General features: G+C 45.7%; 1 protein-coding gene across 3 annotated transcripts in view; it reads right to left on the reverse strand.

Annotated features, from left to right (window-relative positions):
- Positions 1 to 27,593, reverse strand: part of LOC115160200 (ciliary neurotrophic factor receptor subunit alpha-like) — a 277,461-nt gene that overhangs the window by 107,193 nt on the left and 142,675 nt on the right. For all 3 annotated transcript variants that reach the window (XM_029710596.1, XM_029710597.1, XM_029710595.1), the window contains exon 3: positions 24,471 to 24,704. In XM_029710596.1, coding sequence (XP_029566456.1) covers positions 24,471 to 24,704 — 234 coding nt within the window. The remainder of the gene's footprint in view (positions 1 to 24,470; positions 24,705 to 27,593) is intronic.

Here is a 27,593-nt window from a genome sequence, read left to right on the forward strand (position 1 = left end):
TAAAGAAACACATCAACCAATTTCTAAAGACTGTTGACATCTAGTGCAAGCTATTGGAACTGCAAGCATATTTCTATTAAAACGGGCTTACCATAGAAAACCAATGGAAATAGATCTCCTCTTTCTCTCAGTCAGTTCTTCTCTCTGTCTGCATTCTGGGATTCACACTCCTCTTTCTCTCTGTCAGTTCTCCTCTTTTTCTTTATACTGTGGTTCACAGTCCTCTTTCTCTAGTCCAGGTCATTTCTCTGACTGCATTCTGTGATTGTCTCCTCTTTCTCTAGATCAAGATTACAGGTAACTTATAAGATATTTTGTTGTCATGTTGGGCGAGTTGGAACCAGTGTTTTTTTTTATCAAACGTGCAAAATAAATTGACATTTTGGAGATATAACGACGGAATTAATCGAACAAAAGGACCATTTGTGATGTTTATGGGACATATTGGAGTGCCAACAGAAGAAGCTCATCAAAGGTAAGGCATGAATTATAAAGTTATTTCTGAGTTTTGTGTCGCACCTGATGGGATGAAACATGATTGTCTGTGTTTGTTTGATGGGGTGCTGTCCCCAGATAATAGCATGGTTTGCTTTCGCCGTAAAGCCTCATTGAAATCTGACACGGTGGCTGGATTAACAAGAAGTTCAGCTTTAATTTGGTGTATTGCACTTGTGAATGTATGACAGTAAAATATTTGAATTTGGCGCTCTGCCATTTCACCGGATGTTGTCCGTTAATGGGATTTGAGCCATAAGAAGTTTTTAACAGCTTGGAAAATTCCAGAAAATGATGTCATGGCTTTAGAAGCTTCTGATAGGCTAATTTACATTATTTGAGTGAATTGGAGGTGTACCTGTGGATGTATTTCAAAGCCTTCCTTCAAACTCTGTGACTCTTTGCTTGACATCATGGAAAAATCTAATGAAATCAGCCAAGTTCATCCTTGGGAGCAATTTCCAAACACCTGAAGGTACCATGTTCATCTGTACAAACAATAGTACGCAAGTATAAACACCATGGGACCACGCTGCCACCATACTGGTCAGGAAGGAGACGCCTTCTGTCTCCTAGAGATTAACGTACTTTGGTACGAAAAGTGCAAATCAATCCCAGAACAACAGCAAAGGACTTTGTGAAGATGCTGGAGGAAACAGGTACCAAAGGTATCTATATCCACAGTAAAACGAGTCCTATATCGACATAACCTGAAAGGCCACTCAGCAAAGAAGAAGCCACTGCTCCAAAACCGCCCAAAAATGCCAGATTACAGTTTGCAACTGCACATGGGGACAAAGATCATACTTTTTGGAGAAATGTCCTCTGGTCTGATGAAACAAAAATAGAACTGTTTGGCCATAATGACCATCGTTATGTTTGGAGGAAAAAGCGGGAGGCTTGCAAGCCGAAGAACACCATCCCAACTGTGACGCACAGGGGTGGCAGCATCATGTTGTGGGGGTGCTTTGCTGCAGAAGGGACTGGTGCACTTCACAAAATAGATGGCATAATGAGGTAGGAAAATTATGTGGATATATTGAAGCAACATCTCAAGACATGAGTCAGGAAGTTAAAGCTTGGTCACAAATGGGTCTTCCAAATGGACAATGACCCCAAGCATACTTCCAAAGTTGTGGAAAATGGCTTAAGAACAACCAAGTCAAGGTATTGGAGTGGCCATCACAAAGCCCTGACCTCAATCCTATAGAAAATTTGTGGGCAGAACTGAAAAAGCGTGTGCGAGCAAGGAGGCCTACAAACCTGACTCATTTACACCAGCTCTGTCAGGAGGAATGGGCCAAAATTCACCCAACTTATTGTGGGAAGCTTGTGGAAGGCTACCCGAAATGTTAGACCCAAGTTAAACAATTTAAAGGCAATGCTAACAAATACTAATTGAGTATGTGTACATTTCTGACCCACTGGGAATGTGATGAAAGAAATAAAAGCTGAAATAAATCATTCTCTCTACTATTATTCTGACATTTCACATTCTTAAAATTAAGTGGTGATCCTATCTGACCTAAGACAGGGAAATTATACGATGATTAAATATCAAGAATTGTGAAAACTGAGTTTAATTGTATATGGATTAGGTGTATTTAAATTTCTGACTTCAACTGTATACTATAATGTCTATATAATGTGTATATACTGTAATGTCTGTATAATGTGTATATACTTTAATGTCTATATAATGTGTATATAATGCCTATTTATTGTCTTTATACTGTAATGTACATATATTGTGTATATACTGTAATGTCTATATAATGTGTATTTAATATACCTACTGTGACCTCCAATGAGCCTTTCATTTCTGCCTGTGTTGTACAACCACATGCCTGCTGCTCTCACTGTTTACTCAGCCACTCTAGTCTGTCTACAGTTGCTCTTTAGGGCTGGGTTAGGGTTAGGGCTGGGTTAGGGTTAGGGTTAGGGCTGGGTTAGGGTTAGGGTTAAGGCTGGGATAAGGCTAGGTTTAGGGTTAGGTTTAGGGTTAGGGCTGGGTTAAGGTTAGGGTTAGGGTTAGGGCTGGGTTAAGGTAAGGGTTAGGGTTAGGGTTAGGGTTAGGTTAAGGTAAGGGTTAGGGCTGGGTTAGGGTTAGGGCTGGGTTAGGGTTAGGGCTGGGTTAGGGTTAGGGCTGGGTTAAGGTTAGGGTTAGGGCTGGGTTAAGGTTAGGGTTAGGGCTGGGTTAAGGTTAGGGCTGGGTTAGGGTTAGGGCTGGGTTAAGGTTAGGGTTAGGGCTGGGTTAAGGTTAGGGCTGGGTTAGGGTTAGGGCTGGGTTAAGGTTAGGGTTAGGGCTGGGTTAGGGTTAGGGCTGGGATAAGGTTAGGGTTAGGGCTGAGTTAAGGTAAGGGCTGGGTTAGGGCTGGGTTAAGGTAAGGGTTAGGGCTGGGTTAGGGTTAGGGTTAGGGCTGGGTTAAGGTTAGGGTTAGGTTAGGGTAAGGGTTAGGGCTGGGTTAAGGTTAGGACCTCTATGTGATTATAGCTCTGGATCTTCCACCAACTTACAACTCTACTTTTAGTGTGAAAAGATCAAGAGCAGTTTGGTGACATGTGAACACGTGTCGAGAATGAGAGAAACAAAGGGGAATATAGGGGAATTCAGGGGAATATAGGGGAATTCAGCGGAGCATAGGGGAATATAGGGGAATATAGGGGAGTTTAGGGGAACATAGGGGAATATAGGGGAATTCAGGGGAACACAGGGGAATTCAGGGGAACATAGGGGAATTCAGGGGAACATAGGGGAATTCAGGGGAACATAGGGGAATTCAGGGGTACATTAGGGGAATTCAGGGGAACATAGGGGAATTCAGGGGAACATAGGGGAATTCAGGGAAACATAGGGGAATATAGAGGAATTCAGGGGAACATAGGGGAATTCAGGGGAATTCAGGGGAACATAGGGGAATTCAGGGGAACATAGGGGAATTCAGGGGAACATAGGGGAATTCAGGGGAACATAGGGGAATATAGGGGAATTCAGGGGAACATAGGGGAATTCAGGGGAACATAGGGGAATTTAGGGGTACATAGGGGAATATAGGGGAATTCAGGGGAACATAGTGGAATTTAGGGGTACATAGGGGAATATAGGGGAATTCAGGGGAACATAGTGGAATTCAGGGGAACATAGGGGAATTCAGGGGATCATAGGGGAATATAGGGGAATTCAGGGGAAAATAGGGGAACATAGGGGAATTCAGGGGAACATAGAGGAACATAGGGGAATTCAGGGGAACATAGGGGAACATAGGCGAATATAGGGGAACATAAGGGAATTCAGGGGAACATTGAATTAAAGCTGTTTGGAACATTGAATCATAGACAGAAACCCCTTATTAAAGCTCTTTACTGTACAACAATACATGATTAGACTGTCTCTATATATAGAGGTGTGTTACTGTTGTAGATGAATAGACTGTCTCCATATATAGAGGTTTGGGTCATGTAGATGGGCTAATCTACAGACTAGCTGTTGCTGTCAGAGGGTCTAGTGACAGAGTAGCATATTGTAACAGGAGTCAGAAACACCGTGTTATGAAAAATAGAAATTTAACTTTTATTTAACTAGGCAAGTCAGTTAAGAACAAATTCTTATTTACAATGATGGCCTACACCGGCCAAACCCAGACGACGCTGGTCCAATTGTGCACCGCCCCTATGGGACTCCCAATCACGGCCAGATGGGATACAGCCTGGATTCAGCTGTATCAGGGAGTCTGCAGTGATGCCTCAAGCACTGAGATGCAGTGCCTTAGACCGCTGAGCCACTCGGGAGCTGTAGAGAAGTCTGGCCCTTGGCTGAGATTAGAACCACTGTGTTAGATATATAACTGTATGGAGGTCTGGTCCATGGCAGAGATTAGAAAAAGAGAGATTGTAATTCTGCCTGTGGAATCTGGTAATCACATTAATTATTACACAGTCACAATAGATTACAGACATTAAATCCCCCCCCTGAGAGAGACATTCCTGCTTCTATTCAACCAAATAAAAGATGAGAGGAGAGAAACAGAGGAGGGAGTTTTTTCTACATCTAGCTGGTACAGAAGACAGGTCAGATTCCTATCACAGACTTGTCCCATACTGCACAGCTGTAGTTAACTACACTATCCTTGTCCCATACTGTACAGCTGTAGTTAACTACACTATCCTTGACCCATACTGTACAGCTGTAGTTAACTACACTATCCTTGTCCCATACTGTACAGCTGCAGTTAACTAACCAGAACCAGCACTATAATTTTAATATTACCTTCCAGACCAGCACTATATTCTCTCTCTCTCCCTCTCTCTTTCTCTCTCTCTCGCTCTCTCTCTCTCTCTCTCTCTGTCTCGCTGTCTCTCTCTCTCTCTCTCTCTCTCGCTGTCTCTCTCTCTGTCTCGCTGTCTCTCTCTCTGTCTCTCTCTCTCGCTGTCTCTCTCTCTCGCTGTCACTCTCACTGTCTCTCTCGCTGTCTCTCTCGCTGTCTCTCTCGCTGTCTCTCTCACTGTCTCTCTCACTGTCTCTCTCGCTGTCTCTCTCTCTCTCTCTCTCTCTCTCTCTCTCTCTCTCTGTCTCGCTGTCTCTCTCTCTCTCTTTCTCTCTCTCTCTTTCTCTCTCTCTCTCTCCCAGAGGGCTCTGGTCTCTCTCTCTCTGTCTCTCCCAGAGGGCTCTAGTCTCTCTCTCTCTCTCTGTCTCTCCCAGAGGGCTCTAGTCTCTCTCGCTCTCTCTCTCTCTGTCTCTTCCAGAGGGCTCTGGTCTCTCTCTCTCTCTCTCTCTCTCTCTCTCTCTCTCCCAGAGGGCCCTAGTCTCTGTCTCTCTCTCTGTCTCTCCCAGAGGGCTCTAGTCTCTGTCTCTCTCTCTGTCTCTCCCAGAGGGCTCTGGTCTCTCTCTCTCTCTCGCTGTCTCTCTCGCTCTCTGTCTCGCTGTCACTCTCTCTGTCTCGCTGTCACTCTCTCTCTCTTTCTCTCTCTGTCTCTCCCAGAGGGCTCAAGTCTCTCTCTTTCTCTCTCTCTCTCCCAGAGGGCTCTGGTCTCTCTCTCTTTCTCTCTCTCTCTCTCCCAGAGGGCTCTAGTCTCTCTCTCTCTCTCTCTCTCTCTCTCTCTCCCAGAGGGCTCTGGTCTCTCTCTTTCTCCCAGAGGGCTCTGGTCTCTCTCTTTCTCCCAGAGGGCTCTGGTCTCTCTCTCTCTCCCAGAGGGCTCTAGTCTCTCTCTCTCTCCCAGAGGGCTCTAGTCTCTCTCTCTCTCCCAGTGGGCTCTAGTCTCTCTCAAACTCCCAGAGGGCTCTAGTCTCTCTCTCTCTCTCTCTCTCTCTCTCTCCCTCTCTCTCTCCCTCTCTCCCTCTCTCCCTCTTTCCCTCCCTCTCTCCCTCCCTCCCTCCCTCCCTCCCAGAGGGCTCTAGTCTCTTTCTCTCTCTCTCTCTCTCTCTCTCGCTGTCTCTCTCGCTCTCTGTCTCGCTGTCACTCTCTCTGTCTCGCTGTCACTCTCTCTCTCTTTCTCTCTCTGTCTCTCCCAGAGGGCTCTAGTCTCTCTGTCTCTCTCCCAGAGGGCTCTGGTCTCTCTCTCTTTCTCTCTCTCTCTCCCAGAGGGCTCTGGTCTCTCTCTCTTTCTCTCTCTCTCTCTCCCAGAGGGCTCTAGTCTCTCTGTCTCTCTCCCAGAGGGCTCTGGTCTCTCTCTCTTTCTCTCTCTCTCCCAGAGGGCTCTGGTCTCTCTCTCTTTCTCTCTCTCTCTCTCTCTCCCAGAGGGCTCTAGTCTCTCTCTCTCTCTCTCTCCCAGAGGGCTCTGGTCTCTCTCTCTCTCCCAGAGGGCTCTGGTCTCTCTCTCTCCCAGAGGGCTCTAGTCTCTCTCTCTCTCCCAGAGGGCTCTAGTCTCTCTCTCTCTCCCAGTGGGCTCTAGTCTCTCTCAAACTCCCAGAGGGCTCTAGTCTCTCTCTCTCTCTCTCCCTCTCTCTCTCCCTCTCTCCCTCCCTCCCTCCCTCCCAGAGGTCTCTAGTCTCTCTCTCTCTCAAGAGAAGGAGAAGGATCCCTGTAGCCAAGTGTGTAAACCTCAGAGATGGTGAGGTAGGTAATAAGGGGTGATTTACTTCCCTCCTTTCTCATCTTGTTTTCTCTCCTGACTGATTAACATAAAGAATAGCACAGCACCTTGTCTGTACTGAGATGGACCCTAAAGACAACCACTTCACACAAGCAAAACAATTTCACGAGCAAATGTTTCAATTCCCTGTCTGGAGAGATTGCTGTTCATTGTCATTGCCTCAGTGCTTAATTAACATTTTCAACAAAGCATTCCTCAGTTGCTCGGTTCATCACATTGGAGTGTGTGTCGGAGTAAGCTCCTGTATGCAGATATCAGCACTGACAGAGAGGAAAAAAACACCACCAGGAAACTACTGACAACACTCATTTCCTGCTCCGCATCCCCTCGCCCAATCAGCCGCTGTGAGCATTCCCATTCACCCAGTCAGTTACTGTAAGCACTCCAATTTACCCAATCAGCCGCTGAGAAATTTCAGATGTACCCAACCAGCCACTGCCTAACGTTTCACAGAGGATTTCAAATTGAGCTAATCAGCAAAAATAACAACCACGGACACCCGTTTCATCAGCTATAGTAGCTATGAGTGGACTGTAATGGCTGCCGTTTTACAGTCTCCTAACCGATTCTGCTATTGTGTGTGTTTTTTCGGCATATTTGTAACTTATTTGGTACGTAATGTTTCTGCCGTCATCTCTTACTCTTACTTACTGTTCTGCTATGGAATGTTGACCTGTTCACCGGACGTGCTACCTGTCCCAGACCTGCTGTCCCAGACCTGCTGGAACCCTGACCTGTTCACCGGACGTGCTACCTGTCCCAGACCTGCTGGAACCCTGACCTGTTCACCGGACGTGCTACCTGTCCCAGACCTGCTGTCCCAGACCTGCTGGAACCCTGAAGTGTTCACCGGATGTGCTACCTGTCCCAGACCTCCTGTCCCAGACCTGCTGGAACCCTGACCTGTTCACCGGACGTGCTACCTGTCCCAGACCTTCTGGAACCCTGACCTGTTCACCGGACGTGCTACCTGTCCCAGACCTGCTGTCCAGACCTGCTGGAACCCTGACCTGTTCACCGGACGTGCTACCTGTCCCAGATCTGCTGTCCCAGACCTGCTGGAACCCTGACCTGTTCACAGGACGTTCTACCTGTCCCAGACCTGCTGTCCCAGACCTGCTGGAACCCTGACCTGTTCACCGGACGTGCTACCTGTCCCAGACCTACTGTCCCAGACCTGCTGGAACCCTGACCTGTTCACCGGACGTGCTACCTGTCCCAGACCTGCTGTCCCAGACCTGCTAGAACCCTGACCTGTTCACCGGACGTTCTACCTGTCCCAGACCTGCTGTCCCAGACCTGATGGAACCCTGACCTGTTCACCGGACATGCTACCTGTCCCAGACCTGCTGTCCCAGACCTGCTGGAACCCTGACCTGTTCACCGGATGTGTTACCTGTCCCAGACCTGCTGTTTTCAACTCTCTAGAGACAGCAGGAGCGGTAGAGATGCTATGAAAAGCCAACTGACATTTACTCCTGAGGTGCTGACCTGTTGCACCCTCGACAACCACTATGATTATTATTATCTGACCCTGCTGGTCATCTATGAACATTTGAACATCTTGGCCATGTGCTGTTATAATCTCCACCCGGCACAGCCAGAAGAGGACTGGCCACCCCTCATAGCCTGGTTCCTCTCTAGGTTTCTTCCTAGGTTCTGGCCTTTCTAGGGAGTTTTTCCTAGCCACCGTGCTTCTACACCTGCATTGCTTGCTTCTTGAGGTTTTAGGCCGGGTTTCTGTACACTTTGAGATTTCAGCTGATGTAAGAAGGGCTGTATAAATACATTTGATTTGATTTGATTTGATCTCACGACCGAAAAGAGTTTCAAGATATCAGGACAGCGATTACTCACCTCGTACTGGACAAAGATTTTTTTTTTAACGAGTCGGACGCAAAGGATTTACTTCACACACCCGACAAGGCCCAAACCCCGTGATTTGCATGAAGAAGAGGATCTTGTAAGGATCCGACAGCGAGTGAGTAATCTGCCTCTACCATCAGTCCTATTAGCAACAGTTGGTGCACAAAATCTAGTAGGTTAAGGAAGTTTTAAGGTTTAGCTCGCCTGAGGTAGAGTATTTTATGATAAATTGTAGACCATACTATTTACCAAGAGAGTTTTCATCTATATTCTTCATGGCTGTCTATTTACTTCCAGGGACTTTAATGCATGGAAACTTAAATCCATTTTACCTCATTTCTATCAGCATGTTAAATGTGCAACCAGATGAAAAATAATTCTAGACCACCTTTACTCCACACACAGAGACACGTACAAAGCTCTCCCTCGCCCTCCATTTGGCAAATCTGACCATAATTCTATCCTCCTGATTCCTGCTTAAATTTCAAAAACTAAAGCAGGAAGCACCATTGAAATGGTCAGATGAAGCAGATGCTAAACTACAGGACTGTTTTGCTATCACAGACTGGAACACGTTCAGGGATTCTTCCGATGGCATTGAGGAGTATACCCATCGAGGACATCGTCCCCACAGTGACTGTACGTACATACCCCAACCAGAAGCCAAGGATTACAGGCAACATCCACACTGAGCTAAAGGCTAGAGCTGCCGCTTTCAAGGAGCGGGACTCTAACCAGGAAGCTTATAAGAAATCCCGCTATGCCCACCGACGAACCATCAAATAGGCAAAGAATAAATACAGGACTAAGATTGAATTATACTACACCTACTCTGACACTCGTCGGATATGGCAGGGCCTGCAAACTATTCAAGACTATGAAGGGAAGCACAGCCGAGAGCTGCCCAGTTACATGAGCCTACCAGACGAGCTAAATTACATCTATGCTTGCTTCGAGGCAAATAACACTGAAACATGCATGAGAGCATCAGATGTTCCGGATGACTGGGTGATCACGCTCTCTGTAGCCGATCTGAGTTACGTTAACATTCATAAGGACGCAGGTCCAGACGGACTACCAGAACGTGTACTCTGAGCATGCGCTGACCAACTGGCAAGCATCTTCACTGACATTTTCTACATCTCCTTGACTGAGTCTGTAATGTTTCAAGCCAACCACCATAGTCCCTGTGCCAAAGAAAGTGAAGGTAACCTGCCTAAATGACTATCGACCTATACCACTCACGTCTGTAGCCATGAAGTGCTTTGAAAGGCTGGTCATGGCTCACATCAACACCATAATCCAAGAAACCCTAAACCCACTCCAATTTGCATACCGCCCCAACAGATCCAAAGATGATGCAATCTCTATTGCACTCCACACTTCCCTTTCCCACCTCGACCAAAGGAACACCTATGTGAGAATGCTATTCCTTGACTACAGCTCAGCATTCAACACCATAGTGCCCACAAAGCTCATCACTAAGCTAAGGACCCTTGGACTAAACACCTCCCTCTGCAACTGGATCCTGGACTTCCTGACGTTCCGCTCCCAGGTGGTTTACCCTCCACATCCCCACTGGCTATAGATTCAGACAGCTTCATCCACACTCAGCAGTAAGATATCTCTACAGCTATATCCACACTCAGCAGTTAGATATCTCTACAGCTATATCCACACAGAGCAGTAAGATATCTCTACAGCTATATCCACACTCAGCAGTAAGATATCTCTACAGCTATATCCACACTCAGCAGTTAGATATCTCTACAGCTATATCCACACACAGCAGTTAGATATCTCTACAGCTATATCCACACTCAGCAGTTAGATATCTCTACAGCTATATCCACACTCGGCAGTTAGATATCTCTACAGCTATATCCACACACAGCAGTAAGATATCTCTACAGCTATATCCACACTCAGCAGTTAGATATCTCTACAGCTATATCCACACTCAGCAGTTAGATATCTCTACAGCTATATCCACACACAGCAGTAAGATATCTCTACAACTATATCCACACTCAGCAGTAAGATATCTCTACAGCTATATCCACACTCAACAGTAAGATATCTCAATTCAATTCAATTCAATGGGCTTTATTACCATTGTTAACATAAGTTACCATTGCTCTGTATTGTCATGGGAAACATATGTTAACGTTGCCAAAGCAAGTGAAGTAGATTATAAACTAAAGCAAAATAAACAATAAAAATGAACAGTAAACATTACACTCACAGAAGTTCCAAAAGAATAAAGACATTACAAACGTCATATTATGTCTTTATGCAGTGTTGTAACGATGTGCAAATGGTTAAAGTAGAAAAGAGAAAATAAATAAACATAAATAAGGGTTGTATTTACAATGGTGTTTTGTTCTTCACTGGTTGAACTTCTCTTGTGGCAACAGGTCACAAATATTGCTGCTGTGATGTCACACTGTGGTATTTCACCTAGTAGATATGGGAGCTTATCAAAATTAGATGTGTTTTCAAATTCTTTGTGGAGCTGTGTAATCTGAGGGAAATATGTGTCTCTAATATGGTCATACATTTGGCAGGAGGTTAGGAAGTGCAGCTCAGTTTCCACCTCATTTAGTGGGCAGAGTGCCCAAAGCCTGTCTTCTCTTGAGAGCCAGGTCTGCCTACGGCGGCCTTTCTCAATAGCAAGGCTATGCTCACTGAGGCTGTACCTAGCCAAAGCTTTCCTTAACTTTGGGTCAGTCACAGTGGTCAGGTATTTTGCCACTGTGTACTCTCTTTAGGGCCAAATAGCATTCCAGTTTGCTCTGTTTTTTTGTTAATTCTTTCCAATGTGTCAAGTAATTATCTTTTTGTTTTCTCATGATTTTGTTGGGTCTAATTGTGTTGCTGTCCTGGGGCTCTGTGGGGTCTGTTTGTGTTTGTGAACAGAGCCCCAGGGCCTGCTTGCTAAGGGGACTCTTCTCCAGGTTAATCTCTCTGTAGGTGATGGCTTTGTTATGGAAGGTTTGGGAATCGCTTCCTTTTAGGTGGTTGTAGAATTTAAAGGCTCTTTCCTGGATTTTGATAATTAGCGGGTACTGGCCTAATTCTGCTCTGCATGCATTATTTTGTGTTTTACGTTGTACACGGATAATATTTTTTTTGCAGAATTCTGCATGCGGACTCTCAATTTGGTGTTTGTCCCATTTTGTGAATTCTTGGTTGGTGAGCGGACCCCAGACCTCACAACCATAAAGGGCAATGGGTTCTATAACTGATTGAAGTATTTTTAGCCAGATCCTAATTGGTATGTCAAATTTTATGTTCGTTTTGATGGAATATAAGGCCCTTCTTGCCTTGTCTCTCAGATATCTCTACAGTTTTATCCACACTCAGCAGTTAGATATCTCTACAGCTTCATCCACGCTCAACAGTAAGATATCTCTAAAGCTATATCCACACAGAGCAGTAAGATATCTCTACAGCTATATCCACACTCAGCAGTAAGATATCTCTACAGCTATATCCACACTCAGCAGTAAGATATCTCTACAGCTTCATCCACACTCAGCAGTAAGATATCTCTACAGCTATATCCACACTCGGCAGTTAGATATCTCTACAGCTATATCCACACTCAGCAGTAAGATATCTCTACAGCTTCATCCACACACAGCAGTAAGATATCTCTACAGCTTCATCCACACTCGGCAGTTAGATATCTCTACAGCTATATCCACACTCAGCAGTTAGATATCTCTACAGCTATATCCACACTCAGCAGTAAGATATCTCTACAGCTTCATCCACACACAGCAGTAAGATATCTCTACAGCTTCATCCACACTCGGCAGTTAGATATCTCTACAGCTATATCCACACTCAGCAGTTAGATATCTCTACAGCTATATCCACACTCAGCAGTAAGATATCTCTACAGCTTCATCCACACTCGGCAGTTAGATATCTCTACAGCTATATCCACACTCAGCAGTAAGATATCTCTACAGCTATATCCACACTCGGCAGTTAGATATCTCTACAGCTTCATCCACACTCGGCAGTTAGATATCTCTACAGCTATATCCACACTCAGCAGTAAGATATCTCTACAGCTATATCCACACTCAGCAGTAAGATATCTCTACAGCTATATCCACACTCAGCAGTAAGATATCTCTACAGCTATATCCACACTCAGCAGTAAGATATCTCTACAGCTATATCCACACTCAGCAGTAAGATATCTCTACAGCTATATCCACACACAGCAGTAAGATATCTCTACAGCTATATCCACACTCAGCAGTAAGATATCTCTACAGCTATATCTACACTCAGCAGTAAGATATCTCTACAGCTTCATCCACACACAGCAGTAAGATATCTCTACAGCTATATCCACACTCAGCAGTAAGATATCTCTACAGCTATATCCACACTCAGCAGTAAGATATCTCTACAGCTATATCCACACACAGCAGTAAGATATCTCTACAGCTATATCCACACTCAGCAGTAAGATATCTCTACAGCTATATCCACACTCAGCAGTTAGATATCTCTACAGCTATATCCACACTCAGCAGTAAGATATCTCTACAGCTTCATCCACATTTTTTACTGCTCCTCTTTAAATACGTGTTACTTTTATCTCTTATTCTTATCCGTCTTCTTTGTAACTGCATTGTTGGTTAGGGGCTCGTAAGTAAGCATTTCACTGTAAGGTCTACACCTGTTGTATTCAGCATTTCACTGTGAGGTCTACTACACCTGTTGAATTCAGCATTTCACTGTGAGGTCTACTACACCTGTTGTATTCAGCATTTCACTGTAAGGTCTACTACACCTGTTGTATTCAGCATTTCACTGTAAGGTCTACACCTGCTGTATTGAGCATTTCACTGTAAGGTCTACTACACCTGTTGTATTCAGCATTTCACTGTAAGGTTTACACCCGTTGTATTCGGTGCATGTGACAAATACAACTTGATTTGATGCACACAGGCACACATGCATTCACACACACACACAATATTTTCTGTCAACACGGAAGTCATCAGAGGTGAAATGATGAATTCACATTCAGAGATGCTCTGATAGAATATTTGAACACTTCCTGAACCGTAGCAGACAGAAATAATGTGATATATTTTTAGCCTGATCTGTGTTTAGTCAACTGTGTCTGTAAAGTTACAAAGTCACACCTCAGATATTTGTTGGGGAGAAGAACATCTCAGTGCTATTGCTGTGAGAGGGTTTTTGAAGTGTTACAGTATTTAATGTGACCATAGATAAAAACAAATTATAATGGAAGAAAACCTTCATTATTCTCCAATGACACAGTACTCCTCCCTCCCACCCGCTCTTCCTCCCTCTCTTCCTTCCCTCTCTTCCCTCCCTCTCCTCTCTCTCCTTCCTCTCCTCCCTCTCTTCCCCCTCTTCCCTATCTCTCCTTCCTCTCTTCCCTCCCTCTCCTCCCTCTCTTCCCTCCCCTCTTCTTCCTCTCTTCCCTCCCTCTCCTCCCTCTCCTCTCTCTCTTCCCTCCCTCTCCTTCCTCTCTTCCCTCCCTCTTCTTCCTCTCTTCCCTCCCTCTCCTCCCTCTCTTCCCTCCCTCTCTTCCCTCCCTCTCTTCCCTCCCTCTCCTACCTCTTCCTCCCTGCCCTCTCTCCTCCTCCCTCTCTCGCCTCCTCTTCCCCCTCGCTTCCCCTTCCTATCTCTCCTCCCTCTCCTCTCTCTCCTCCCTCCCTCTTCCCTCCCTCTCCTCTCTCTCTTCCCTCCCTCTTCCCTCCCTCTCCTCTCTCTCCTCCCTCTCCTCCCTCTCTTCCCCCTCTTCCCTATCTCTCTTCCCTCTCCTCCCTCTCCTCTCCCTCTTCCCTCCCTCTCCTTCCTCTCTTCCCTCCCTCTCCTTCCTCTCTTCCCTCCCTCTCCTCCTCTCTTCCCTCCCTCTCCTCCCTCTCTTCCCTACCTCTCCTCCCTTTCGTCCTCCCTCTTCTTCCCTCCCTTTCCTCCCCCTCTTCCCTCCCTCTCCTCCATCTTCGTCCCTCTCTTCCCTCCATCTCCTCCCTCTTCTTCCCTCTCTTCCCTCTCCTCCCTCTTCTTTCCTCTCTTCCCTCCCTCTCCTCCCTCTTCTTCCCTCTCTTCCTTCTCCTCCCTCTCCTCCCTCTCCTCCCCTCTCCTCTCTCTCCTCCCTCTCCTCCCTCTGTCTCCACCCTCTCCTCCCTCTTCTTCACTCTTCTCCCTTTCTTCCTCCCTCTCTACCCCTCTCATCCCCCTCTTCCCTCCCCCTCTTCCCTCCTCTCCTCCCTCTTCTTCCCTCTCCTCCCTCTCTTCCTCCCTCTTCTTCCCTATCTTCCGTCCCTTTCCTTCCTCTTCTTCCCTCTCTTCCTTTCCTCCCTCTCTCTCTTCTCTTCACTGTCCTCCCTCCCTCCCTCTCTTCCTCCCTCGTTTCTGGTTTTAAATGTACTTTTGAATGTACAAAATGTATTTTTGTCTAATTAGGAACACATTCCTAATTTTGCGTTGCACAACGTATTGCCCTCAGAACAACCTCAATTCATACAGCTTTTTCTATGTCAAAATTTACTTTCGTAGCAGTTAGGAGAACATACAATGTAGGTTAAGAGAATTAGGTTAAGGTTAGGAAAAGGGTTAGCTAAAATGACCAACAATTCTACTTTTGAAGTCAATTTTACATAAGCTGTTTTCTTTCTAGAAATGATCCTCTTCTCCGTTTCTTCCCTCCCTCTCTTTCTTCAAATCAAAACAAATGTTATTTGTCACATGCGCCGAATACAAGATGTGTAGACCTTACTGTGAAATGGTTACTTACATGCCCTTGTAAGGGAGATAACAATCTATGACTGGAGTCTTTGACAATTTTTTGGGCCTTCCTATAAAACCCGCTTAGTATAGAGGTCCTGGATGGCAGGAAGCATGGCCCCAGTGATGTACTGGGCCGTAGCACTACCCTCTGCAGTGCCTTACAGTCGGATGCTGAGAAGTTGCCATACCAGGCGGTGATGCAACCCGTCAGGATGCTCTCGATGGTGCAGTTGTAGAAATCTTTAAGGATCTGGGGACACATGCCAAATATTTTCCCTCTTCTGAGGGGGAATAGGCGTTGTCGTACCTTCTTCACGACAGTCTTGGTGTGTTTGGACCATGATAGTTTGTTGGTGATGTGGACACCAAGGAACTTGAAGCTCTCGACCAGCTTCACTACAGCCCTGTCAATGTGAACAGGTTGTTGTCCTGGCACCACACTGCCAGGTCTCTGACCTCCTCCCTATTGGCCATCTCATCGCTGTCGGTGATCAGGCCTACCACTGTTGTGACGTCAGCAAACTTAATGATGGTGTTGGAGTCGTTCCACGCAGTCATGAGTGAACAGGGAGTACAGGAGGGGACTAAGCACACACCCCTGAGGGGTCTCTGTGTTGAGGATCAGAGTGGCAGATGTGTTGTTACCTACCCTTACCACCTTGGGGTGGCCCGTCAGGAAGTCCAGGATCCAGTTGCAGAGGGAGGTGTTTAGTCCCAGGGTCCTTAGCTCAGTGATGAGCTTTGAGGGCGCTATAGTGTTGAACGCTAAACTTTAGTCAATGAACAGTATTCTCACATAGGTGTTCCTTTTGTCCAGGTGTGAAAGGGCAGTGTTTAGTGCAATTGAGATTGTGTCGTCTGTGGATCTGTTGGGGCGGGATGGAGTGGGTCCAGGGTTTCCGGGATAATGGTGTTGATGTGAGCCATGACCAGCCTTTCAAAGCACTTCATGGCTACAGTCGTGAGTGCTACGGGTCGGTAGTCATTTAGGCATGTTATCGTCACGTTCTTGGGCACAAGGACTATGATGGTCTGCTTGAAACATGTAGGTATTACAGACTCGGTCAGGGAGAGGTTGAAAATGTCAGTGAAGACACTTGCCAGTTGGTCCGTGCATGCTCTGAGTACACATCCTGGTAATCCATCTGGCCCTGCGGCTTTCTGAATGTTGACCTGTTTAAAGGTCTTGCTCACATCGGCTATGGAGAGCGTGATCACATAGTCATCCAGAACAGCTGGTGCTTTCATGCATGCTTCAGTGTTGCTTGCCTCGAAGCGAGCAATAAAGTCATTTAGCCCGTCTTGTAGGTTCGTGTCACTGGGCAGCCCGCGGCTGGTTTTCCCTTTGTAGTCTGTAATAGTTTTCAAGCCCTGCCACATCCGACAAGCACCAGAGCCGGTGTAGTAGGATTCAATCTTAGTCCTGTATTGAAGCTTTGCCTGTTTGATGGTTCGTCTGAGGACGTAGCGGGATTTCTGATAAGCGTCCAGATTAGTGTCCCGCTCCTTGAAACAGCAGCTCTAGCTTTTAGCTCGATGCGGATGTTGCCTGAAATCCATGGCTTCTGGTTGGGATATGTATGTACCCTCCCTCCCTCCCTCCCTCCCTCCCTCCCTCACTCACTCACTCACTCACTCACTCACTCACTCACTCACTCCCTCCCTAACCTCCCTCCCTCCCTAACCTCCCTCCCTTCCTAACCTCCCTCCCTCCCTAACCTCCCTAATCTCCCTCCCTCACCTCCCTCCCTCCATGCCTGCCTCCCTAACCTCCCTAACCTCCCTGCCTCCCTAACCTCACCGCCTCCCTAACCTCCCTCCCTCCCTCCCTAACCTCCCTAACCTCCCTCCCTCCCTCCCTCACCTCCCTCCCTCCCTCACCTCCCTCCCTCCCTAACCTCCCTCCCTCCCTAACCTCCCTCCCTTCCTAACCTCCCTCCCTCCCTAACCTCCCTAACCTCCCTAATCTCCCTCCCTCCCTCCCTAACCTCCCTCCCTTCCTAACCTCCCTCCCTCCCTAACCTCCCTCACCTCCCTAATCTCCCTCACCTCCCTAATCTCCCTCACCTCCCTAACCTCCCTCACCTCCCTAATCTCCCTCCCTCCCTCCCTCACCTCCCTCCCTCCCTCCCCTCCTCATGGTTCAGCGTAGCTCTGACGCAGGTTGTGACAGTCTCTCCCTTTCTGTGGGATAGAGACCATGCTACATTAATCAGCCTCTTAGCCACACCACTTATGTCATGATCTCTCTCTCTGCTCTGACCCAGACCCACCCAGTGGAGTATTTACAGCTGACCCCAGTAACCTCATACTACACCCTTAGAGAAGAAGGTGCTATCTAGAATGTTCTTCGGCTGTCCCCATAGGAGAACCCTTTGAAAAACCCTTTTGGTTCCAGGTAGAATCATTTTGGGCCTCATGTGGAACCAATCCTACAGAGGGTCATACAATGGAACCCAAAAGGGTTCTACCTGGAACCAAAAGGGGTTCTCCTTTGGGGACAGCTGAAGAACCCTGAAGAACCCTTTTTTTCTAAGAGTGTACTGTACATCTCTATTTCTCTCTCTCTCTCTCTTTTTGTCTCTCTCTCATCTCTCTTTCTATCTCTCTCTGTCTATCTCTCTATCTCTCTATCTATCTATCTCTCTCTCATCTATCTCTCTCTCATCTATCTCTCTCGTCTCTCTATCCATCTCTCTCTGTCTCTCTCTCTCTCTCCACCTCCACCCCTACATCTCCTCCCCTCCATCTTTTCTGCTCCATCTCTTCCCCCACAACTTCTCCCCTCCTCATCTCATTTCTTCTCCATATCTGTCTATTGTGTGAGCAGCATCTCAGAGGACAGCCTTAAAACTTTAATGTTGTTGTTACATTTTGTGGTTTTATTCCCCTGTTGATCCTGTAACCAGTTGATTTGGGCTGATTTGTTCTCAGCCGAAGCTGTAGAATTCAAAGTTTCAGCAGTTTGAGTCCCAAATAACATGCTATTCCCTACATAGTGCATAGAGTGGTCATGTAGTGTTTAAAAGAAGGCTGTTAATGTCAGCTCGTTTAAAGGAAGGTCATTTATGTCTGCGATATTAAAGCTTTGACAGGTAGGAAAGAGTAAAGAAAGGTATGAGTAGACAAAGGTAAGAGTAGAGAAAGGTAGGAGTAGAGAAAGGTAGGAGTAGAGAAAGGTAGGAGTAGAGAAAGGTAAGACTAGAGAAAGGTAGGAGTAGAGAAAGGTAGGAGTAGAGAAAGGTAGGAGTAGAGAAAGGTAAGACTAGAGAAAGGTAAGAGTAGAGAAAGGTAGGAGTAGAGAAAGGTAAGAGTAGAGAAAGGTAAGAGTAGAGAAAGGTAGGAGTAGAGAAAGGTAAGAGTAGAGAAAGGTAAGACTAGAGAAAGGTAAGACTAGAGAAAGGTAGGAGTAGAGAAAGGTAAGAGTAGAGAAAGGTAGGAGTAGAGAAAGGTAGGAGTAGAGAAAGGTAAGAGTAGAGAAAGGTAAGAGTAGAGAAAGGTAAGAGTAGAGAAAGGTAGGAGTAGAGAAAGGTAGGAGTAGAGAAAGGCATGTTTGAGTACGTGAACACAGCACTAGGTAGATGTAGTGAGTGTTTACTGACTATTTGTTTCCAGAGAAATGAAAAGTTCTGCTTTGATCACATTGTTTAGTGATAGCATAACATCCAGCTAGACATCAGGAAATACCAACCTTCACAATCACAGATACACAGACAACATTTCAAATGGCACTCCATTAATAGTGCACTACTAATGTTTTTATGCTTCAACAGTGACTTAAAAAGTAAAACAAGACAATAAAAACAGTGCTGTTAGGTGAATTGGAAGCTTGTGCAGCAGAGCTTTGTAAACACAAAGGGAGTAATGAAGTGTTAAGAGTCCGACGCACTCGTGCGCAAATCTAAGTAACATATATTTTTAAATCCCATCACAATCTGTCAGTTTAAACAGTTTAATCCACCTATGTCGTCCTTCCGCATTTACAATGGAAAGTTGCAAAGCTACAGCGCTGTTTGTCAGACCAGGAGAAAATTGGTCTTTTCACAAAAACATCTGTAGAGTCCAAACTAATAAGACCCCACACGATGGTGTTCTCTGTTTTGCTCTACAACCCGCATAACTGTCACGGGACTCAGCTGAAGGTAACCCATACAATGGAAGAATGGAGATATATATAGATATTAAACCTTCATCTGATGGTAACCCATACAAATTTTTATTTTATTTTTATTTCACCTTTATTTTACCAGGTAGGCCAGTTGAGAACACGTTCTCATTTACAAATGCGACCTGGCCAAGATAAAGCAAAGCAGTGCGACACAAACAACAACACAGAGTTACACATGGAATAAACAAACGTACAGTCAATAACCCAATAGAAAAATCTATATACAGTGTGTGCAAATGGAGTAAGGAGGTAAGGCAATAAATAGGCCATAGTAGCAAAGTACTTACAATTTAGCAAATCAACACTGGAGTGATAGATGAGCAGATGATGATGTGCAAGTAGAGATACTGGTGTGCAAAAGAGCAAAAAAGTAAATAAAAACAATATGGGGATGAGGTAGGTAGATTGGGTGGGCTATTTACAGATGGACTATGTACAGCAGCGGCGATCAGTAAGCTGCTCAGATAGCTGATGCTTAAAGTTAGTGAGGAAGATAAGTCTCCAACTTCAGCGATTTTTCCAATTTGTTCTAGTCAATGGCAGCAGAGAACTGGAAGGAAAGGCGGCCATAGTAGGTGTTGGCTTTGGGGATGACCAGTGAGATATACCTGCTGGAGCGCGTGCTATGGGTGGGTGTTGTTATGGTTACCAGTGACAAAACGGATGGCACTGTGATAGACTGCATCCAGTTTGCCGAGTAGAGTGTTGGAGGCTATTTTGTAAATTGCATCGTCGAAGTCGAGGATCGGTAGGATAGTCAGTTTTACGAAGGTATGTTTGGCTGCGTGAGTGAAGGAGACTTTTTTTGTGAAATAGGAAGCTGATTCTAGATTTAATTTTGGATTGGAGATGCTTAATATGAGTCTGGAAAGGGGGGTTTACAGTCTAGCCAGACACCTACGTATTTGTAGATGTCCACATATTGTAAGTCAGAACCGTCCAGAGCAGTGATGCTAGTCAGGCGGGCGGGTGCGGGTAGCGATCGGTTGAAGAGCATGCATTTAGTTTTACTAGCGTTTAAGAGCAGTTGTGAGGCCATGGAAGGAGTGTTGTATGGCATTGAAGCTCGTTTGGAGGTTTGTTAACAAAGTGTCCAAAGAAGCGCCAGATGTATACAGAATGGTGTCGTATGCGTAGAGGTGGATCAAGGAATCACCAACAGCAAGAGCGACATCATTGATACATACAGAGAAAAGAGTCGGCCCAAGAATTGAACCCTGTGGTACCCCCATAGAGACTGCCAGAGGTCCAGACATCAGGCCCTTCGATTTGACACACTGAACTCTATCTGAGAAGTAGTTGGTGAACAAGGCGAGGCAATCATTTTAGAAACCAAGGCTGTTGAGTCTGCCGATAAGAATACGATGATTGACAGAGTCAAAAGCCTTGGCCAGGTCGATGAAGACGGCTCTACAGTGCTGTCTTTTATTGATGGAGGTTATGATATCGTTTAGGACCTTGAGCGTGGCTGAGGTGCACCCATGACTGGCTCGGAAACCGGATTGCACAGCGGAGAAGATACGTGGACTTCGAAATGGTCAGTGATCTGTTTGTTAACTTGGCTTTCGAAGACTTTGGAAAGGCAGGGTAGGATGGATATAGGTCTGTTACAGTTTGGGTGTAGAGTGTCACCCCCTTTGAAGAGAGGGATGACTGCGGCAGCTTTCCAATCTTTAGGAATCTTGGACGATACGAAAGAGAGGTTGAACAGACTAGTAATAGGAGTTGCAACAATGGCGGCGAATAATTTTAGAAAGAGGGTCCAGATTGTCTAGCCCAGCTGATTTGTACGGGTCCAGGTTTTGCAGCTCTTTCATAACATCTGCTATCTGGATTTGGGTGAAGGAGAAGCTGGGGAGGCTTGGGCAAGTAGCTGCGGGGGGTGCAGAGCTGTTGGCCGGGGTTGGGGTAGCCAGGACGAAAGCATGGCTAGCCGTAGAAAAATGTTGATTGAAATTCTCAATTATAGTGGATGTATCGGTGGTAACAGTATTTCCTACCTCAGTGCAGTGGGCAGCTAGGAGGAGGTGCTCTTGTTCTCCATGGACTTTACAGTGTCCCAGAACTTTTTGTAGTTAGAGCCGCAGGATGCACATTTCTGTTTGAAAAAGCTAGCCTTTGCTTTCCTGACTGACTGTGTGTATTGGTTCCTGACTTCCCTGAAAAGTTGCATATCGCGGGGACTATTTGATGCTAGTGCAGTCCGCCACAGGATGTTTTTGTGCTGGTCGAGGGCAGCCAGGTCTGGAGTGAACCAAGGTCTATATCTGTTCTTAGTTCTACATTTTTTGAAAGGGGCATGCTTATTTAAGATGGTGAGGAAAGCACTTTTAAAGAACAACCAGGTATCCCCTACTGATGGAATGAGGTCAATATCCTTCCAGGATACCCGGGCGAGGTCGATTAGAAAGGCCTGTTCGCTGAAGGGTTTTTAGGAGTGTTTGACAGTGATGAGGGGTGGTCGTTTGACCGCGGACCCATAGAGGATGCAGGCAATGAGGCAGTGATCGCTGAGATCCTGGTTGAAAACAGCAGAGGTGTATTTGAAGGGCAAGTTGGTCAGGATAATATCTATGAGGGTGCCCATGTTTACGGATTTAGGGTTGTACCTGGTGGGTTCCTTGATAATTTGTGTGAGATTGAGGGCATCTAGTTTAGATTGCAGGATGGCCGGGGTGTTAAGCATATCCCAGTTTAGGTCACCTAACAGAACGAACTCTGAAGCTAGATGGGGGTAATCAATTCACATATGGTGTCCAGGGCACAGCTGGGAGCTGAGGGGGGTCTATAACAGGCTGCAACAGTGAGAGACTTATTTCTAGAGAGATTCATTTTTAAAATTAGAAGCTCGAACTGTTTGGGCATAGACCTGGAAAGTATGACAGAACTTTGCAAGCTATCTCTGCAGTAGATTGCAACTCCTCCCCCTTTGGCAGATCTATCTTGAAGGAAAATGTTGTAGTTGGGTATGGAAATCTCAGAATTATAAAACTTAGAAGCTAAAACTGGAGAAATATATAGATATTAAATCTTCATCTGAAGGTAACCCGTACAAATGAATGGAAGTATGGAGATATATATATATATATATAGATATTAAACCTTCATCTGAAGGTAACCCATACAAATGAATGGAAGTATGGAGATATATATAGATATTAAACCTTCATCTGAAGGTAACCCATACAAATGAATGGAAGTATGGAGGTAGTTTAGTGCCAACAGAAATAAGGGGTTAAATATGTGTATCAAGAACTGACAGGAAAGTTAACTGTACAATCTGCTTCCTGCTGTTTTAGGAGAGACATAATCTACAGTATTTCTATAAAATAAGCCTACTTTAAATCTCAGCTTCTTAACCAGATCATCTGAACCATTCAAAGAGTAAGTAGTCCATCTGATTAATTGTTTTTATTTGTGAGGATTAGAGAACAACATGCATTTAGTCTTGCCCACATTAATTACAAGTTTTAAACAAACCAGGGTCTTTTGTAAGGCAACAAAGTCAGATTGCAGCTCTAACAATGCCTTGTATACAGTCCAAACAGCTCTACAGATTCACACTAACTGGTGACCAGGAGAAGAGATGGTTAGCAATGCTGCAATACTAAGGATGCACCCTATTCCCTACAGAGTGCACTGCTTTTGACTAGAACCCTATGGGCCCTCAGCATCACTCATTTTGGGCCCTGGTCAAACGTAGTGCACTACATAGGGAATAGGGTTCCTCTTGTAATGCAGGCTAAGACAATAACACTATGACATCACACAGTGACACTCACTGGCCTGTTACACAACCTGCAATACTCCATCAGTCCCACTGGCCTGTTACCCAACCCACAATACTCCATCAGTCTCATTGGCCTGTTACACAACCCACAATACTCCATCAGTCTCACTGGCCTGTTACACAACCTGCAATACTCCATCAGTCTCACTGGCCTGTTACCCAACCCACAATACTCCATCAGTCTCACTGGCCTGTTACACAACCCACAATACTCTATCAGTCCCACTGGCCTGTTACACAACCCACAATACTCCATCGAGCTCACTGACCTGAAAGGGAGGGAGGGTGAAAGGGAGGGAGGGGTAATGGGAGAATGGGAGAATGGGAGGGAGGGAGGGGTAATGGGAGGGAGGGAGGGGTAATGGGAGAATGGGAGGGAGGGGTAATGGGAGGGAGGGAGGGGTAATGGGAGGGAGGGAGGGGTAATGGGAGGGAGGGAGGGGTAATGGGAGGGATAATGGGAGGGAGGGAGGGGTAATGGGAGGGAGGGGTAATGGGAGGGAGGGAGGGGTAATGGGAGGGAGGGGTAATGGGAGGGAGGGAGTGTCAGAAGATGCCACCTATTGTTATTAATGAGGCTCTGAAAATACTCAGCTGGGTGCATCCAGACAAGCTGTTCAGGTGTGAGACAGCACCAGACTGCTGTGAGTGTGTGTCAGAGCCAGGATGCCTGGTCATAGAGTAGACAGATAAACACAGATCAACCACAGGTCAGAGAGGAGATCAGAGAGAGAACATCTCATTACTACAACTCACTGCCAATGGGGGGAGGGAGAGAGGGAAAGAGAGAGGGGTATGATGGGCATTAGAACTCACTGCCCATGTGCAGAGAAAGAGAGAGGGGTATGATGGGCATTAGAACTCACTACCCATGTGCAGAGAAAGAGAGAGGGGTATGATGGGCATTAGATCTCACTGCCCATGTGCAGAGAAAGAGAGAGGGAAGGAGAGAGCATTAGAACTCACTGCCCATGTGCAGAGAAAGAGAGAGGGAAGGAGAGAGCATTAGAACTCACTGCCCATGTGCAGAGAAAGAGAGAGGGGTATGATGGGCATTAGAACTCACTGCCCATGTGCAGAGAAAGAGAGAGGGGTATGATGGGCATTAGAACTCACTGCCCATGTGCAGAGAAAGAGAGAGGGGTATGATGGGCATTAGAACTCACTGCCCATGTGCAGAGAAAGCGAGAGGGGTATGATGGGCATTAGAACTCACTGCCCATGTGCAGAGAAAGAGAGAGGGGCATGATGGGCATTAGAACTCACTTCCGATGCGCAGGTTGATCTGGTCCCGTCGTTCTCCATTGGGGTTCTGGAAGCAGCTGTAGAGTCCGTTGTTTGAGAGGTCCACCTCCATCAGTATGAGTCTAGACCCCTCCTCCCGGTGGCGTGCCTTCACGTCCGTCCCGTTTACCTTCCACGTCACGCTGGCATCGCTGTCCAGAGACCCACACTGCATGGTCACGTCTCCTCCCATACGCTCATACTGAATACTGGCTCCTAGAGAGGAGAAGGGTACAGTTACTACACTGTTACTATACTGGCACTACACTGTTACTACACTGTTACTATACTGTCACTATACTGTCACTACACTGTCACTACACTGTCACTATACTGTCACTACGCTGTCACTACGCTGTTACTACACTGTTACTACACTGTTACTACACTGTCACTATACTGTTACTACATTGTTACTACACTGTCACTACACTGTCACTATACTGTCACTACACTGTCACTACACTGTTACTACACTGTTACTACACTGTTACTACACTGTCACTACACTGTTACTACATTGTTACTACATTGTTACTACACTGTCACTACACTGTTACTACACTGTCACTATACTGTCACTACACTGTTACTACACTGTCACTACACTGTCACTACACTGTCACTACAGTTACTATACTGTCACTACGCTGTTACTACGCTGTTACTACACTGTTACTACACTGTTACTACACTGTTACTACACTGTTACTATACTGTTGCTACGCTGTTACTATACTGTTGCTACACTGTCACTACACTGTTACTATACTGTTGCTACACTGTCACTACACTGTTACTACACTCTTGCTACGCTGTTACAATACTGTTGCTACACTGTCACTACACTGTTACTACACTGTTACTACACTGTTGCTACGCTCTTGTTTACATGTCACTACACTGTTACTACTCTGTTACTATGTCAGCTTGTCGGGGTGAACTGGGAGACAGACAGTGAGACAGACAGTGAGACAGACACACAGTGAGACAGACAGACAGTGAGACACACAGTGAGACAGACAGTGAGACAGACAGTGAGACAGACATTGTGACACACAGTGAGACACACACTAACCACCATTCCCTTGTATCTCTCTGTTAGTCTAAAGGCTGGGATGCCAGTGAGATGTTCAACTAGGAGATGTATGGAGTCAACTCCACCTTCCGCTTCCATGTCCACGTCACTCTCCTCCCCTCAGCTCCTCAACGGCTCAATGGCTCTTTTTTTATAAATACCTTTCTCTCCTTCCCATCTATCCCTCTCTCCCCCCTCAGTATTCCTCTGGAGAGGCCTGCCTCTGATGAATGAGACCGAGGGCAACCCCCCAATGCCACCACCTCGTCTCCCTGAAGAACGACGAAGGCAAGACTGAGGAGCACAAGTACAGTACCATGGTCTAAGAGAGAGAGAGGAGACATGAATGGAGCCATCCAATTGGTTCCTTTTGGATGGCTCAAACATTGTCAAGGAGGTGGGTCACGTGTTTTTATTTTATTTTATTTAACCTTTATTTATCCGGGAAGGGCTCGTTGAGATTTGAAATCACTTTTTCAAGAGCATACTGGTCAAGGTAGGCAGCACCAAGTTATTACACATTTACAGACAGACAAGATGAATAACTACAGGTGATCTAGTAAAAAAACTGAATTCACAAGAGTATAACAAAATCATAAAACAGCAAATTAGAAACATTGACAGGTCAGGGAATCAGCCTCAAAATCCTTCATCAATGATTTAAAAATACCAATCGGGACAAGTTCTTCCAGTTTAAAAGTATTTTGTAAGGCGTTCCAAGACGATGGCGCAGAGGACATAAATGCCCTTTTACCAAATTCAATTCTGACATTTGGAACAGTTAGCAGGATAAAGTCCAGCGAACGAAGAGAGTACCCACCACATTTCTGAACAATAAAAATGCCCAAATAAAACAGTAGTAAACCCAAAATGGCTTTGTAAATAAAAGTATACCAGTGACTGAGCCTACGAGTGACTAGAGAAGGCCAGCCAACCCTGGTATACAAAGTGCAGTGGTGCGTAAGGGTTTTGCAGTTTAAAATAAATCTCAAAGCGCCATGGTAAAGGGTGTCAATTCATCTCAAACACTGAGCGGAAGCATTCATATATAAATTATCCCCATAGTCTAGTAAAGGCATACAAGTAGCTGATACTAGCCTCCTTCTGGCTTCAAAAGAAAAACAGGCCTGAACTTCAGATTCAAAAATGTTTTGTTGTAAAAAATTATTGTGAACAGAGGATCACTGGTTTGAGCCCAGTGTGGGACAGGGACAGTGAGGAAGATATACTGGTTTGAGCCCAGTGTGGGACAGGGACAGTGAAGAAGATATACTGGTTTGAGCCCAGTGTGGGACAGGGACAGTGGCGGAAGACATACTGTTATTGAATTAGCACTACACACCTGATTCAAATCCTCATCGCTTGATGATAAGTGGATCGTTTGAATTGGTATCGTGCTAGGGCAAATACAAACAATGGGTAACCCGTTGGGTTCCCAGGAGCAGGATTAAGAAATGCTGTTAACTAGACTAATCCCAAATCCCCAGCTCAACTCTCCCTGGCTACTGTATTTAGACATGACCCAACTCTAAACACATTGACTATACTTCAATTAATGTTTGTTACTTGTAACCGTTTCATGTATTTGCAGACGACAAGCATGTAGGTTAGATAAGAGAGCAATGATTGTATTTTTTAAATGTTTCAGTGTTGTTACAGTCTGCAAATAAAGTAAACGTGACAATATTTATGTTCTTCAGGTGATCATGGTGACAGTTTATTAGAGATTAGAGATTAAATTAGAGTTTATTAGTCACATCCACATGGTCTTAAATGTAATAGCAGGGTACAGAGAAATTATTAAACTCCTAGCTCCAACAGTGCAGGTCAAAGAGAAGTCAGGGAAGGAGGGGCAAACCGGGGAGTAGTAGTACCTATTCAGCAGTCTGGTGGTCTGGGGGTAGAAGCTAGTAGAAGCTAGTAGAAGCTAGTAGTGTCTATTCAGCAGTCTGATGGTCTGGGGGTAGAAGCTAGTAGAAGCTAGTAGTGTCTATTCAGCAGCCTGATGGTCTGGGGGTAGAAGCTAG

The sequence above is a fragment of the Salmo trutta genome, chromosome 23 (assembly GCF_901001165.1).
Source record: "Salmo trutta chromosome 23, fSalTru1.1, whole genome shotgun sequence".
Classification (NCBI taxonomy): domain Eukaryota; kingdom Metazoa; phylum Chordata; class Actinopteri; order Salmoniformes; family Salmonidae; genus Salmo; species Salmo trutta.